At 30.6% G+C, this 16,556-nt stretch overlaps 1 protein-coding gene and 1 long non-coding RNA gene across 2 annotated transcripts; both read right to left on the bottom strand.

Annotated features, from left to right (window-relative positions):
• Positions 1-1,193: 1,193 nt before the first annotated feature.
• Positions 1,194-1,578, bottom strand: LOC124911243. Its single transcript, XR_007096601.1, has 3 exons — positions 1,544-1,578; positions 1,394-1,469; positions 1,194-1,242 (listed from the first exon to the last, which is right to left on the bottom strand). It is a non-coding gene; the product is annotated as an uncharacterized LOC124911243 (long non-coding RNA).
• Positions 1,579-9,751: 8,173 nt separating this feature from the next.
• LOC124911694 (biotin carboxylase 1, chloroplastic-like) lies at positions 9,752-14,560 on the bottom strand. Its single transcript, XM_047452202.1, has 16 exons — positions 14,412-14,560; positions 13,931-14,256; positions 13,682-13,823; positions 13,222-13,320; positions 13,090-13,146; positions 12,836-12,907; positions 12,516-12,605; positions 12,274-12,333; positions 11,537-11,722; positions 11,360-11,452; positions 11,201-11,282; positions 10,513-10,619; positions 10,364-10,439; positions 10,167-10,213; positions 10,024-10,086; positions 9,752-9,944 (listed from the first exon to the last, which is right to left on the bottom strand). Exons 1-16 carry the CDS (start codon positions 14,472-14,474, stop codon positions 9,894-9,896), a joined length of 1,614 nt encoding a protein of 537 aa, XP_047308158.1. The 5' UTR covers positions 14,475-14,560; the 3' UTR covers positions 9,752-9,893.
• Between the last annotated feature and the right edge of the window lie 1,996 nt (positions 14,561-16,556).

Here is a 16,556-nt window from a genome sequence, read left to right as displayed (position 1 = left end):
AACGCAAACGGACGCGTACATACTTGAGCATACATTAAACTCCCTACAGCCGAAGGGTAGGGAATTAACTATATTTCCTTAATTTTTGAATTGTTCTTAAGGCATTGATCAAGACGGAATTTATCACCTTTAGCAACAGGGAGTCGATCAACTTACTTTTAAGCATGTCAAATATTTCAAGTACTTTACCAACGTAGCTTCTTTGCAATAATCCAAAAACACAGATTAAGGGCAATTATAACAGTGCAAAAGTGAACATACATAAGAGAATTGTATAAAATATTGTTGGAGAAAATTTATCTAAATTATAATATATATATATATATATATATATATAATTATATATATATATATATATATACTAGTGTTGTTATTTTCTATTATCAAAACATATTAATTTTCAAGATGAAAATTTGTCGAGGAGAAATATCTAGCATTTCTAGGGTGCAAGGACAGAGAATTCCCTCAAAGAATTGCACACTTTTTTGAACACTTCCTTAGTAAATTATCTAGCATTTCTAGGGTGCAAGGACAGAGAATTCCCTCAAAGAATTGCACACTTTTTTGAACACTTCCTTAGTAAATTATGTAACTTTATTTAGTTTTGATTTACTTATAATTTGAAATGTCATTTTGTTTTGTTCCCACAAATAATGTTATGATACTGATTTTCATCAGCTTGAAACAAAAACAGTGCCCCTTAATTTAAAAACTAACTTACTCAAACATAAATTAAAATATGAGTTTCCATACTAGAGCAATGATACTATCATCGATAAAATATGGAAAAGTTATTTTATTTCTATAACCAAAGCATCTCTAGTCCAATATAAATAGAAAGAAAACAACAATGCCGCCAAAAACAGCATAACCTTTAAACCAACCTAAATTACTCGCTTGAGAGAACGAGAAACGCATCTAAGCAGCAACCTTTGTCAGCTCTTTGACAACAGGTACCAATTCTTGTGGCTGAAACCATAAATAAATGTGTTATTATTTATACTATTAACAGTTTTCAGTTTAAACACTTAAAGCTACTACTACTTACTACAGCTAACTCAGATTCATGCTTGGGAATAAAAGCAGTGTCAACCTTTCCATTTCTGAAATCCTGTTTCCCATAATAAAGAACACAACAAAACAAGGTCAAAACTATCACCGCCATCAAATAAATCTTAGATTATTCTGTGTTTACCTCAATGTCGAGAATAAGTTTGTGATAGTCAATTGTTGTTGGAACCCCTGTGGAGATTATCATTTTCTTTAGACTAGTCTTTTTTTTCCCATGAGAAACCAAGGCATTTTAGTATAAGATTGTTACCACTTGAGTGGATTGAGTAACAGAAAACTGTGATTGAGCAACAGTTTAAGAAACAAAGACAAACCAACTTACCTGTGATTATGGTGTCATTGAGAGCCCTCTTCATTCTTTCAATTGCCCTCTCCCTAGTTGGAGCCCACGCAATAAGCTAAACCAAGGAAAACGATTGATCAAATATTCGAGAGAAAACAGTTAGAACAACAATCAAAAGGTATGTCAAACCTTTCCAAGTAGTGAATCGTAACTGGGATAAACTATATGGTCTGAGTATACATGGCTATCCATTCTAAGAAATGGACCTCCAGCAGGGAAGTATGTTGTAATTCTCCCTGTTTTGCCAGAAAAAAAAAATCTATAGTCAACATTCATTTTTATTTGTTAAAGTAAAACGAGATTAACTCAGAAATCGTACTCAACATTTTGATCTTGAGCTGATATGAGAATTCCAAAGAGAAATAGAGGTGAGAAAGAAAACATTCCAATTAAACTGATTACCAATAATGTCAAATGAAAAACAAATATTGCTAAACTTTAAATAACAAACACTACTAATTACTAATAATAATTGACTAACATAATACTTAATAAAAGCAATCTACTGATAATAAATATGATTCTAATTTGTGAGCCACGAATACTGTGATTGGCCCATAGATAGATTTTCAATTGGCCAATCACAAATTCCCCAAAATTAGAAGTAGAGGTGAGCAAACTGGTAAACCTAACCCGTATTACCCAACACATATTAACCCAAATTAAATTTACCAAATTCATAACCCAATTTATATTATTTACTAATATGGATTGGGTATGGGTTGGGTAAACCAAATTATTTTTTTTATTTTTTCATTTAACATTTATTTGACTCATTTAACACATTTTTATCCGTTTAACACGTTTTTGACATGTTTAACCCGTTTTTAACATTATAACACATTTTTCACATTTTTGGCACGTTTTGACATGTTTAACACGTTTTTCACGTTTTTGACACATTTAATATGTTTTTTACACGTTTAACACGTTTTTGGCACGTTTACCACATTTTTGACATGTTTTGACATATTTTTCACAATTATGACACATTTAACACGGTTTTCACGTTTTAGGCATGTTTAACACGTTTTGACACATTTAACAAGTTTTTACATTTTTAACACGTTTAACACATTTTAAACATGTTTAACCCGTTTTTTTATACATTTTCCACGTTTTTGGCACGTTTTCACACGTTTTCCAAGTTTTGGGCACGTTTAACACGTTTTGACATGTTTCACACGTTTTTGACATGTTTAACACGTTTTTCACATTTTTACGTTTTTGGCACGTTTTGAATGTAAAAAATGTGAAAAATGTGGAAAACATGTTAAACATGTCAAAAACGTCTTAAACATGATAAACGTGTTAAACATGCCAAAACGTGAAAACCATGTTGAAAACGTATTAAAATTTGTCAAAATATATTAACGTATAAAAAACATGTTAAACATGTCAAAAATATGTTAGATGTGCAAAAACATGTTAAATGTGTTGTAATGTCAAAAATTTGTTAAACGTGCTAAAAATGTGTAAAACGTGCCAAAAACGTGGAAAATATATCAAAACGTGTTCAATATGCTAAAAAATGTGTTAAACGTGTTCAACATGTCAAAAACGTGTTAAATGTGTCAAATGTGAAAAACGTGCCAAAATATGAAAACGTGTGAAAACGTGCTAAACATGTCAAAAACGTGTTAAACATGTCAAAAACGTGTTAAACATGTCAAAAACGTGTTAAACATGCCAAAAACATGAAAAATGTGTGAAAATGTGTTAAACATGTCAAAACGTGTGAAAAACATATTAAAAACATGTTAAACGTGTCAACAACATGAGAAACGTAAAAAACATGTTAAATGTATCAAAACGTGTTAAATGTGCCAAAAACATGAAAAACGTGTCATTATCGTGAAAACCATGTCATGCGTGTCAAAAACGTGTTAAACGTATTAAAAACATGTAAAACGTGTTAAATGTGTCAAAAACATGTTAAACGTGCCAAAAACGTGAGAAACGTGTTGTATTTGTCAAAAACATATTAAACGTATTAAATCTGTCAAAAACGTGTTAAACGTGTGAAAAACGTGTTATAAGTGTGAAAACGTGTTAAACATGTCAAAAACATGTTAAACATGCTAAAAACGTGTTAAATGTGTGAAAAACGTGTTAAACGTGTGAAAACGTGTTAAACATGTCAAAAATGTGTTCAACTTGAAGTTGGAAGATGATTAGTTTATATTGGATTAATAATAGAAAATTAAATTAAATTTATATAATTTGGGTAATTTGGGTAACTCTAACTCAACCCAAATTAAACCAACCCATATTCAACTCAACTCATGCTCAACCCAACCCAAATTAATATTTTAGGTTTGGGTTTGGGTAAACCCAAATTATGCTCACTCTTAACTAGAAGAATAAAATATTAGTGTTAGAATAATTATGTATTAGTTTGAGCTATCTTTTGTTATTAGTATTTGATTAGGATTAGAATTTAGTTATATAAGAAAGGTAATAGTTAGGCCCATAATCACATAATGCGTTGATTAATATGAGAAAGTTATATCAAATTCTACCAAAGTTATATCAAATTCTATCAGTCTTCCCCTTAAACAATTTATTTGAGTCTTCTTCAGAGTCGTTCTCCCTATCATTTTTCATATTATATTTGAGTTTTTAATTAATTTTATTTTTTTTAGAACGTTGGTTCCGTTTATCTTTCAGAATGCGATTAATCGCCGCGAGTTATAAGTAATTAGCCCACAAACACTCTTAAACAATTAATTAAGTGAGCGGAACTTACCGCTTGACAAACTCAATCTCAAGACCTCAGGGAGGTGGGATATCTACGTTTCGTTATTATTAATTTAGTTGGTTAAAATGTTGAATTTATATAGTTAGATTTCAAGTTTGAAAAATGTGAATCACATTTTTTATTTAATTTAATATTTAAAATATATCAACAATTTGGTAAGTTAACATCAACATCAATTCTATAATAAAACATAATTGTATTAATATTGTTTTGTAGTTGTCACGATAACAATCTTTTAAATTTATAAAATTTTGAAAGGCATTATTTATTAGGTATAATAAAAAAAAACTTAACATACAAATTAAACAAATTAAGTGCATGTGGTAGCTTAAAAAAAAAACTTAACATACAAATTAAACAAATTAAGTGCATGTGGTAGCTTGATTTTAGATTTTGTTTGAATTTTTTATTATTATATTTCTTTTCAACCATCTACCATTATATTAATTAATTAAATTTTTATAATTTTATTTGTATAAAATTTAAATTTTAACTAAATTAAAAACAATATAATAATTTGATAAATTAAAAATTAAACAACAAATGTATTTTTTATTCAACAATATGTTTTTTTAATCTTCAAATAACAAAAAATCAAACAAGTCTTCCCTGTCAATAAAAAATATACGATTCAAACAATGATAGATATTTAAATACATTTTAATTTTTCTTTATCCCAAACTTTACAAGTATTAATTTTTAAATTTCCGTTTTTAATTAATTCATATAAAATAAAATAAAAATTTCTTTAAATAATTTTTTAAAAAATATCACATTTATATTAATAATAAAAGATATTTTAAATACACACAATATATTTGATAATTTATTTGTAAATCTAAATCCTTATAACTTTATACAAATTATATATAAAGTATTTTTGAGTTTTTCAAATTTGAAATAAAAATAATTGTATTGAGATTTTGACAATAATAAATGCAGGAAGATTTTGACAATAATAAAATATCCATATATCAATTAATAAAGTTATAAAATTTATATAAAAGTAAAGAAATACATTAATTTAATTGCATAAAGGTTCTAATAATAATAATTGTTGGGAAATTTTGACAATAATAAATAAAATTATCTAATATCAACTGATAAAGTTATAAAGATTATATAAAAGTAAATAAAATTATCAAATAAATTGCGTCAATTTTTTTAAATTATTTTCATTTCAAAAAAGATTTTAGATTTTAAAAATCTTATAAGAGGATTTCTATAATTTGAATAAAGTTTTAAGTATTTGGATTAACAAATATTTTAGCAGATATATTGGGTCTATTTAAAATATCTTTTATTATTCTTGTAAATTTGAATAAAAAAATAAAATTTAATAAAATTAAAATTAGTTAAAGAAAAATTCATTGTAGTTTTATATGTAATAAATAATAATAAAAAATATTTAAGAATATAATTTATTTTTAAGTCTTAGTAAAAAGATATATAAGTTTGGCAAATGAAATTTTATTTATAAAGATGAAATTGAACACAAATAAAATAAACTTGAGTATAACTTAATATCATTAAAATGAAACAAAATTCATACAAAAAATAACATAGGATCCAACTAATAATCTAGTTTTTCTCCCATGAGACATACTATTCTCTTCTTGATAGTATAGTTCCACTGAAGTGGCCTCTTTTGTTAGGTAGGTGCAAACTTCCTCCTTCGGGTCCAGTAGTACTAGCTAGTGTTCCTCGACCAATGATGGTGTTTTCCGCAGCGACCTTTTTCCTTTTGTTGGTGTCCCCGTTTGAAGTGACCTTCCTCCTTTGTTGTTCTCGTTAAATGACCTTCTTCCTCCTTCTTGGACATTGCTTCTCTCCGCTTGTTCTTGTTTAGGGATTAGCTTCCTTATCTCTCTCGCATCTTATCAACACATTTGTTTTAAATTCTCAACTCTTCCTGCATCATTTAACAAAAATGTTTATGTTCTAAAACCATTAGTAAACTTCAAGTAGCTAAGTAAATATCTTTAGAGAAATCAACATACATTTTCCATCCATGCAGCTGGTTATTGCCCTTGGGAAACTCTGCAACAATTCTTTTCATAAAATCATGCATCCATGATTGCCCTGTATATCATCCACAAATAGACAATTATTGAGGAGACAAGGAGTTGCAACAATTCTAACAACAGATAATCCTGCCCGAAACAGAAAATGAAAAAATATACATAAGCTAACAAAAGAATAATGACATTACTTCATACCTTAGAATCACATTGCAATTATTGACTATCACCACTGTTTCTGGATGATTAAGTCTGAAAAGCATTCCCAGCAAGTTCCTCAAATGCTACAAAAAGTGATCATAAGTGATGCAAATTTTACTAGAATCCTAATAATGATCAATTTTACCAGAACAACAAATAACTAACCGAGCCAAATTGAACAAATGATAGATTAAACATAAAATCTATTAAAGTACTTATGTTATCATTCACCAATCTAACCAAGTGATTCAAAATTTCACTCCTCAAATAAGCAATTGGATTTCAAATCAATAAACAAATCAATATTTTAAAAAAGAAATTTATGATGTTTAACAAAATGGGTGTAGAAATTAGGAGCACTCACTCCTAGAAGTTGATTCACTCTTTTTCGAATGAGAGTTCTTGTGAAACTTAATGACTCAATCCTATCAATGTCAACATCCATCCAAGACATGGATGGCTGGAAAATCTAAAAAAATAAGAGAAATTAGAGAATATAATTGACAAAGATAAACGGATCAACGATACATAGAATGATTCTAACCCTGCGATCCATTGATCTCGTAGTCAATCTCTTTGTATCCTCTTCCTACTCACTCTTTGCGGCGGCGATATTGTTTCTATTGAAATTAGGGTATGGAAAAAATGAGAAACGTTTTACACTATATATACTATAGAAATGACTTGTAATCTCGTCACATGTCGTCTAATTGAGACATCTAATTAAACGACGTCGTAACAAAGAAACCAATAATTAATTTACCAATTAAATATATATATATAATACTTTTAAAAATAAAAATAGTCTGTACCTAACATAATAAATGTCTCAAATTCAACTATCAAATAAAATGTCTTAAATTAGAGTAGAGTTATGATATCTTTCTAGATTAAAAAATTGAAAAATATATATTTCATTCTGGACCATCTATGTTCCCTTAATATGTATAGATGTATTTTTCATAAATCATTATAGCTAACCAAATTATGTACTAAATTATAAAATTATTTTTAAAAAAATTATTGTTGAAACTTTTTATCCATAATAGAATCAATCACTTAAAATAAGGAGAATTTGTTAGATTTTATAAACCAAATTTATTAATATTTTATATAGACTTTAAATAGTCATCAAATGATAAATAAGGGGTTTGAGATGATAGATCAATTCAATTACTAGAAACGAAACATACATTTAGTTTCCATTGTTCTTGATTGTCCATGGGATGAATTTCGGTTGATGGATCTTCCAATCTAACACTACCCTTAACTACACTTTGGGATTTCTCACTCTGTAAATCCTTTATCTCGATGGGGAGACAAGAGAGATTTCTTACCTACTGAATGTTGTAACCCTACTAATATCAATCGACAGATATTAAGTCCAATGGGCCTGATCTAGTGTAGCGCTGTGTAGATTGGGGACCATAACTATCTTTTTTATATATTGGTTATTTATAAATCAGCCCCTAATAGATATTTAAATAACTCTTTGGTCTTTACGCATTTATTTCATAACCTATGTATCCCATAAACCTCCTTAATACTGTATTTGATTACTTTAGTTTAGGTTTATTACATAATAGTCCAACACTATAAATATTGCATTAAGGCCCAATAATTATTAAATTAATTATAAATTATCCAACAATCTCCCACTAGGCCGAACATGCAAATCCACATTAGTGTAACATTATTGCTAGCTTGAATGGTTATTATAAACTTTAGAGTATCCCCTACAATCTGGTTCATTAACTATATTAATAAAGGATCATAGCGGCTTTCGTTAGCATCATCGTAACTAAACCTTCCATGGTCACATTACCAAGATAGTTAAATGACATAGATCAATTATGCATGCATAGCATTGAAATACATGAATGTGATCACCATGTCTATTTTCAACTGAAATATCCAAAATTTTATCGGTTAAAACACGTAAAATCATACTTCTAGAACAAACAATAGAGTATAAAAATAAAATAAATACAAACTCCCACTAAACTGGTATATTATTGAATAACTTAACACTCATGTGAGCAGTGTGCTCATGAAACGTTTTAGATGTTAATGTCTTAGTTAGTGGGTCTGCTATAATGGAGTTTGTACATATTTGCTCTATTGAAAGTTGATCATCTTGAATTCTCTCATTCACAACTAGAAACTTAATGTCAATATGCTTTGACTTATACGAGCTTATGTTATTGGAATACATAACTTAACTGTTGATTTATTGTCACGGTATAACTTTATAGTCATTTAATACCCTTTATAACGCGTAGGACAATGACAAAATTTCGCAACCATACTCCTTGATTTGATGTCTCGTAATATGCAATGAACTCTACCGCCATAGTAGATGATGCAACAAGTATTTGTTTGATAATTTTCCATGAAATCAATCCACCAACTAATAGATAGATTTCTTACTATCTACGCATCCCACAAAATTAGAGTCGGAATACCCCGATAATCTTCAAATCAACCGATCTCATATACGTGAACATATAATCATTTGTTCTATTCAGATATCTCATAACCCTTTTGGCTGCGCACCAATGGTTCATCTCAGGGTTACTTAAATATCTACTCAATAATCCGACTATAAACGCAAACGGACGCGTACATACTTGAGCATACATTAAACTCCCTACAGCCGAAGGATAGGGAATTAACTACATTTCCTTAATTTTCGAATTGTTCTTAAGGTATTGATTAAGACGGAATTTATCACCTTTAGCAATAGGGTGTCGATCAACTTACTTTTAAGCATGTCAAATATTTCAAGTACTTTACCAATGTATGTAGTTTCTTTGCGATAATTTAAAAACACGGTATTATAGTTTAAGGGCAATTATAACCGTGCAAAAGTGAACATACATAATAAAAAAAATAATAAATAAAAAATAAATAAAAAAAAAGAATTTTATAAAATATTGTTAGAGAAGAGATATCTAAATTATATCATATTATATATATATATATATATATATATATATATATATATATATATATATTTATATTATTTTTCTATTATCAAAACATATTAATTTTTCAAGCAACTAAGAAAATTGTTTAGAAGAAATATTTAGCATTTCTGGGCTGTAAGCAAAGAGAATTCCGTAAGGAATTACACAATTTCTTTTACACTTTCTTAGTAAATTGTGTAACTTTATTTAGTTTTGATTTATTTATAATTTGAAATGTCATTTTGTTTTGTTCCCACAAATAATGTTATGATATTGATTTTCATCAGCATGAAACAAAAACAATGCCCCTTAATTTAAAAACTAACTTACTCAAACATAAATTAAAATATGAGTTTCCATACTAGAGCAATGATACTATCATCGATAAAATATGGAAAAGTTATTTTATTTCTCCAACCAAAGCATCTCTAGTCCAATATAAATAGAAAGAAAACAGCAATGCCGCCAAAAACAGCATAACCTTTAAACCAACCTAAATTACTCGCTTGAGAGAACGAGAAACGCATCTAAGCAGCAACCTTTGTCAGCTCTTTGACAACAGGTACCAATTCTTGTGGCTGAAACCATAAATAAATGTGTTATTATTTATACTATTAACAGTTTTCAATTTAAACACTTAAAGCTACTACTACTTACTACAGCTAACTCAGATTCATGCTTGGGAATAAAAGCAGTGTCAACCTTTCCATTTCTGAAATCCTGTTTCCCATAATAAAGAACACCATAAAACAAGGTCAAAACACCGCCATCAAATAAATCTTGGATAATTCTGTGTTTACCTCAACGTCGAGAATAAGTTTGTGATAGTCAATTGTAGTTGGAACCCCTGTAGAGATTATCATTTTCTTTAGACTAGTCTTTTTTTCCCATGAGAAACCAAGGCATTTTAGTATAAGATTGTTACCACTTGAGTGGATTGAGTAACAGAAAACTGTGATTGAGCAACAGTTTAAGAAACAAAGACAAACCAACTTACCTGTGATTATGGTGTCATTGAGAGCCCTCTTCATTCTTTCAATTGCTCTCTCCCTAGTTGGAGCCCACACAATAAGCTAAACCAAGAAAAACGATTGATCAAATATTTAATAGAAAACAGTTAGAACACAATCAAAAGATATGCCAAACCTTTCCAAGTAGCGAATCATAACTGGGAGGAACTACGTAGTCTGAGTATACATGGCTATCCATTCTAACAAATGGACCTCCAGCAGGCAAGTATGTTGTAATTCTCCCTGTTTTGCCAGAAAAAAAAAATCTATAGTCAACATTCATTTTTATTTGTTAAAGTAAAACTTGTACTCAACATTTTGAACTTGAGCTGATATGAGAATTCCAAAGAGAAATAGAGGTGAGAAAGAAAACATTCCAATTAAACTGATTACCAATAATGTCAAATGAAAAACAAATATTGCTAAACTTGAAATAACAAACACTACTAATTACTATTAATAATTGACTAACATAATACTTAATAAAAGTAATATCTACTGATAATAAATATGATTCTAATTTGTGAGCCACGAGTACTCGTGTGATTGGCCCATAGATAGATTTTCAATGGACCAATCACAATTTCCCCAAAATTAGAAGAAGAAAATATTAGTGTTAGGATAATTATGTATTATTTTGAGCTATCTTTTGTTATTAGTATTTGATTAGGATTAGAATTTAGTTATATAAGAAAGGTATTAGTTAGTCCCATGATCACATAATGTGTTGCGTTGATTAATATGAAAGAAAGTTATATCAAATTCTCCAAGTCTTCCCCTTTCTCGTCTACAAATTAAACCCGATTAGGGTTCATAACATATACCTGGCCCAGGTCTGAAGTTCTTGAAAGCATCTTCAGCGTTTATACGACATTCAATTGAATGTCCTCGGAGAACAATATCTTCCTGCCCACCAAAAAGAAAAAAGAAAAACTAATTATAGTTACGTTTTATGTGTTCTATATGTATGTCATATTTTTCACCTGATTGTAACGTAGTTTTTCACCCCTAGCTACACGGAGTTGTTCTTCAATCAGGTCAACCGATGAAATCATCTCCGTTACAGGATGCTCAACCTAACACCCAATCAAAACAAATAGTCAAACCAATGTTTGCCAAAAACACTTTTCTTTTTAAAAAATAAAAGTAATTTTCTTTACCTGGATCCGGGTATTCATTTCCATGAAGTAAAAAGAGCCTCTTTCATCAAGAAGGAACTCAACTGTCCCAACACCTATGTAACCAATGGAGGCTGCCGCTGCAACAGCCGCATCTCCCATTGCTTTCCGCAGCTCTGGAGTCAGAGCAGGTGAAGGTGCTTCTTCAAGCAATTTTTGATTTCTTCTCTGCACAATCGAATTTATAAAATCACCTTTTAATCAATTGTAACCGAGATAAGAAAGAAAAACTATTATGCTTCCAAAAATCACAATGATTAAGATATTAATCTGAGAAAAAATCTTTATACCAAATGAATCAAAAATTACATTATAATTTGGGTCACGTTGTAAAAATTCATTTGCATATGAAATGAAGCAAAAAAAAATGGATCATAATCCAGAATACCAAACATAAAGAAGGTGATTTTCCAATAGTTTCCAAATAGGCTTCCCTAGAAAGGAAAAAATGGACAATAAAAAACAGAATTCTCTATAATTCATACTCAAAACTAGGAAACCATCTCCCTTAAATAGATTCTTCTTTTCAATGTAACATGTCATAAATATGAAATGGCCACCCAGAAATATTTCTTTAGAAGGAATATGCAAAACAGTGACAGATGACTACCCAACTTTCAAGAAGTTGAGATTTGAAGTAAGAATGGGTAAAGCTGAAAGATGGATTTTGAGGAAATTATATACTTGCAATTTTGATTATCATTGACAAAGTAAGGTACCTGAATACTGCAATCCCGTTCTCCAAAGTGAACAACGTTGCCAAACTTGTCTGCAAGAACCTAATTTAAAAAAAAAAAGAGTCAAACTCGGATATGCAATGGCCCTAATTTTATAACCTTCAGCTATTTTTTTCATGATCTACTAAGACACCATCAGAAGCAAGCCATGAATCAGCAGGAACAACAAATCATCTAGAGAAAAATATGAGATTACCCTCAAACTAACTTAAGAAATTATTTACCTGGAATTCAATGTGTCTTGGATTTTGGATGTATTTTTCCAGATAGACACCATCGTTTCCAAAAGCAGCAGCAGCCTCACTTTTAGCTTGCTGTCAGAGAATATATTTTAGATAATCAAATTGGAGACATGAAATATTGCAAACAGTTACCTTGGAGAAAAAATAAAATGACTTCACTAGTACTAAACAACACAAATATTTGGTTTAGGCATCTAATAAATCTATCGCATACATCAGCCTTGTAAGTTGCAAACACTGATTCATACTAATGATGAAAATTTAAAAGAAAATCAGTGAACTTCATAATAAAAGGAACATACCTGCAACAACTTCACAAATTCATCAGGTTCTTTAGCAAGACGCATGCCACGTCCTCCACCACCCGCTGTTGCCTACATTGCACTAAACTCAATCAGCAGATATAAAGGGAAAGAGATAGAATCATCTTTAAGTCTCCTAAAGAAATCAGAGAATCTCTAGAGCCAAAGAGAGAATCATCTGATTGCATAACTAATTTCATTTATGGTAGAATAGCTTTGCAGGTTTGAGTTAGACAATTTGTTAAGTAGTTTACCTTAATCATTACAGGATAGCCAATCTCCTCTGCAAGTCTGATTCCTTCTTCATTACTCTATATAATAGATAACTTCAATGATGAAGAGAAATGGTAAAGACTATCAAGTACAATTAAACAAGATCATATTACCTGTAATAACCCATCACTCCCTGGCACTGTGGGAACTCCAGCATTCTTCATTGTGTCCCTGGCAGTTGATTTGTCCCCCATTACGCGTATGCTATCAGGCTGCAAAATATAATGAAGGGCACCACCAATTAATTTCAAATAATCATGCAACTCTAGTAACAAGTAGCAACTATGGCTCTGGATCCACAAATCCATTGGCCATATCCGGGTTTGGATCCATATTCATACACCACAACAGTATTTCCACATAGTAAGGATATAAAATCTTGACTACTAAAAAGCTAGACTTTCACTTCAATTATTAGCTAGAAGGGCCACAGCACAGTTAGGGAACAAGTTGGCAATAGAATGTAGAGAAAATTTAAAACTTGCAGAATAAATCAAACTGGAAAGAAAACAATACCAATACTATCATAGTCAATGAGTAACAGAGATATCAGTTTTTTTCTGAAGTACTTACATTTGGCCCAATAAAGTTAATTCCATGCTCTCTGCACATTTCAACAAAATTTGCATTTTCCGAAAGGAAGCCATATCCAGGATGCAGCATTGTACATCCCCGACTAACGGCAGCAGAGAGGACATTTGGGATCAACAAGTATCTGTATATTAAACAAAAGAATGGAATACAGAATCCATGAACTACAAGAACAAAAAGGAAATTGAAAGGAAAAAAGGCAAGACAAATTATCGGTGATTGAAAACATACGATTGACTGCTCTGAGCTTCACCAATACAAACCGATTCATCAGCCAGTTTAACGTGAAGTGCATCCTTGTCAATGGTTGAGTAAACCGCAACACAAGGAATACCCATCTCATGAGCAGTTCGAATGACACGAACAGCAATTTCTCCCCTGTTAGCCACTAGAATTTTATCATCACGACAAGTAGCAGCTAAAGCACCTCCACCTTTACCAGACCTACGTCTAACTTGAGAAACCTGACTTCTCTGCTTTGTGAAATTCACCTTATTACCCACAACCAAGCTACATTGGGAGCTCTTGATTCCTCCAACCCTCGTCGTAAATAATCTCTTCCATGACAAGAACACATCAAGAACTAGTTTTTCAGCTGAATTGGAAAATAAATTAAGAAAATCTAACGCTGAAAGTGAAAAACGGAATTTGGGTAAATCTTAAAAGAAGGAAAATTGGAAAAACAAGATGAGAGAAAGAGGAAGCAACTTACGGGAGGTGAATGAAGAGATTTTGTTAATGTCAAGGCCAGGTCTATTCCAGAACTTACTGCCATCGTTCCTAGAAGAATCGGAACTTGCTCAAACAATGTGCAGAGAAGATGAACGGAACTTGCTTTAGGTAGATCGTGATGAAAGGTGACATGCAAGAGAAGTTGGCGGAAGTTTTGATGAAGAGACAGATACAGAGAGAGAGGGGGTATGAAGTGTGATTCAAGTTAAAGAAATTAACAAGGAAAGCGATGTAAACGAGGGAGCTTACCAGTTGTTGAATGCTCCGCCAAAGCTCTAAAGGGTTGGAACTTGGAAGGAAGAATTGAAATGAGAATTCTTCACTTAGTCAATTTTACTTTTTCACATTTCAATTCATCTTCAATTTCATTTTATTTGGTTAAGAGATAACATTACCCTAATCTAGTCTATTAACTTAAATCATTTTAAATGAACATCCTTATCACTTAAGTTTATATAATGGGTTAAAAAGGTTAAGAAAATGATTAAAATGTATCCAAATATTCTTAATTGTGCATCTCTGTGTCCTAAACAACACACTTCTCTTTTAAAAATATTAACTTTTATTAAAAAAAAAAAAAAAAAAAAAAAGTGCAAGATGTGTTTAAACATTACAAGAGGGAAAAAAAATAAAACAATAAACAAAAAAATAACGTAAAAATTTTAAATGTTAATAAGATCGAAATTATCATCATGTACAAGCCCCTCTTTTTGGATTAAGTAAACGCATATAATATAAATTCTTTGAGACGGTTATATTCATAATTTTTCCCTTCAAAAACTCTATTTCTTTCGTTCTAGATAGTCCACCACATGATTAGGGGATTTGGGTCGTCCGCAATTTTGTTTTTAGAACTTCATTTAATTCATTTGACTTAGAAGTCAGGCACTTTTGTTGGTGTATCTCATTGAAATTGAAGAAAATTATGCAGAAGAGCTCACATACTCTTGTCAATGTCACAATGAAGAAGAATATGATTAATAAATTCTTCACTCTTCAAAAAAATGTTGCATCTGCTAGCAAGATGAAATCCTTTCTTTTTCATTGTTAGATGTCCAGATTTCTTAATTGATAGCTTCTCAACCAAAAAACAAGATTTTGATGGAATTTTTTATTTCTATACTTCTTTCCAAGAAAACTATGATTGAATTTTTTTGAGAGACGCATGATAAATATAACTAGTTTTAAAATCGGGAGAGTCGGACAGAGAAAATTTGTCGTCAGTCTATAGGTCAATCGAAACATTGGTAAGAGCATATATATGAGGAGATTTCATCTCCCCTCCTCTTCAATGGAAAATCGTCTATTTAAAGAATTTCTCCAAACAATTTGATTAGATGTGAGATGAAAACAGTGTACCACTTTAACCTCCTTTTTACTAGAGATCTCAAAAAGATCTCGATAAGAGTCTGACAATTTTCTATTGGGGTGCCATGGATTATTCCAGAAATTGATTTTCTTACCATTACCAACTGTAAAAATGAGAAATGGTGGAGCTTCTCCCATCTTTTAAAGATACGGCTCCATAGACTTCTACCCAAAAAGAGGCATCTATTCGTTATTTCGAAATTCGTACTTGGTGATGATTGTTTTCTTCCAAACGCTTGTGTTTTCGTTGAGAAATCTCCACCACCATTTAAAAAGGAGCGAATTGTTGAAAAGGGTAAAGTCTTTGATTCCAAATTTGTCGTCAACAAAGTCAAGTTTCGTTGTGTCTCATCTCACCAAGTAAGTGCTTTTAGATGAGTTGGAGTTGCCCTAAAGAAAATTCATAATGATTGTGTCCATTCTGCTGATCACTGATGCAGGAATAGAGAATAGTGGCATAGTGAATGTTGGGATTGTGACGAATGAGTTCTTAATGAGGACCAACTCGAATCCTTTAGATAGAAGTTTGTTTTTCCAAAGAGCCGGCCTGTTTATCATTTTCTCGATGATAGGATTCCAACTTTTATTTCAATTGAATTTGGTGTCAAGAGAGAAGTCGAAATACTTTGAAGGGAGAGAACCAATTCTGAATCCCAAAATTTCGGCCAATGACTAATTGTTATGAATATTACAGATGAGAAAAAAAATCAGATTTTTCTCTATTATTCTTCAACTCCGAACCTGTCTACCAAAATAA

This window comes from Impatiens glandulifera, chromosome 8 (assembly GCF_907164915.1).
Source record: "Impatiens glandulifera chromosome 8, dImpGla2.1, whole genome shotgun sequence".
Lineage (NCBI taxonomy): Eukaryota > Viridiplantae > Streptophyta > Magnoliopsida > Ericales > Balsaminaceae > Impatiens > Impatiens glandulifera.
The sequence above is the reverse complement of the archived record's forward strand: the minus strand, read 5'-3'. Positions and strand labels throughout refer to the sequence as shown.

Excerpts from the sequence above, each read along its gene's own strand:
- LOC124911694 (XM_047452202.1), bottom strand. The coding sequence starts at position 14,474 with ATGGCAGTAAGTTCTGGAATAGACCTGGCCTTGACATTAACAAAATCT. Across the intron at positions 12,908-13,089 it reads GCTATCCTGTAATGATTAAG|GCAACAGCGGGTGGTGGAGG; the intron begins GTAAACTACTTA and ends AGTGCAATGTAG. Across the intron at positions 9,945-10,023 it reads ATGAATCTGAGTTAGCTGTA|CCACAAGAATTGGTACCTGT; the intron begins GTAAGTAGTAGT and ends TTATGGTTTCAG.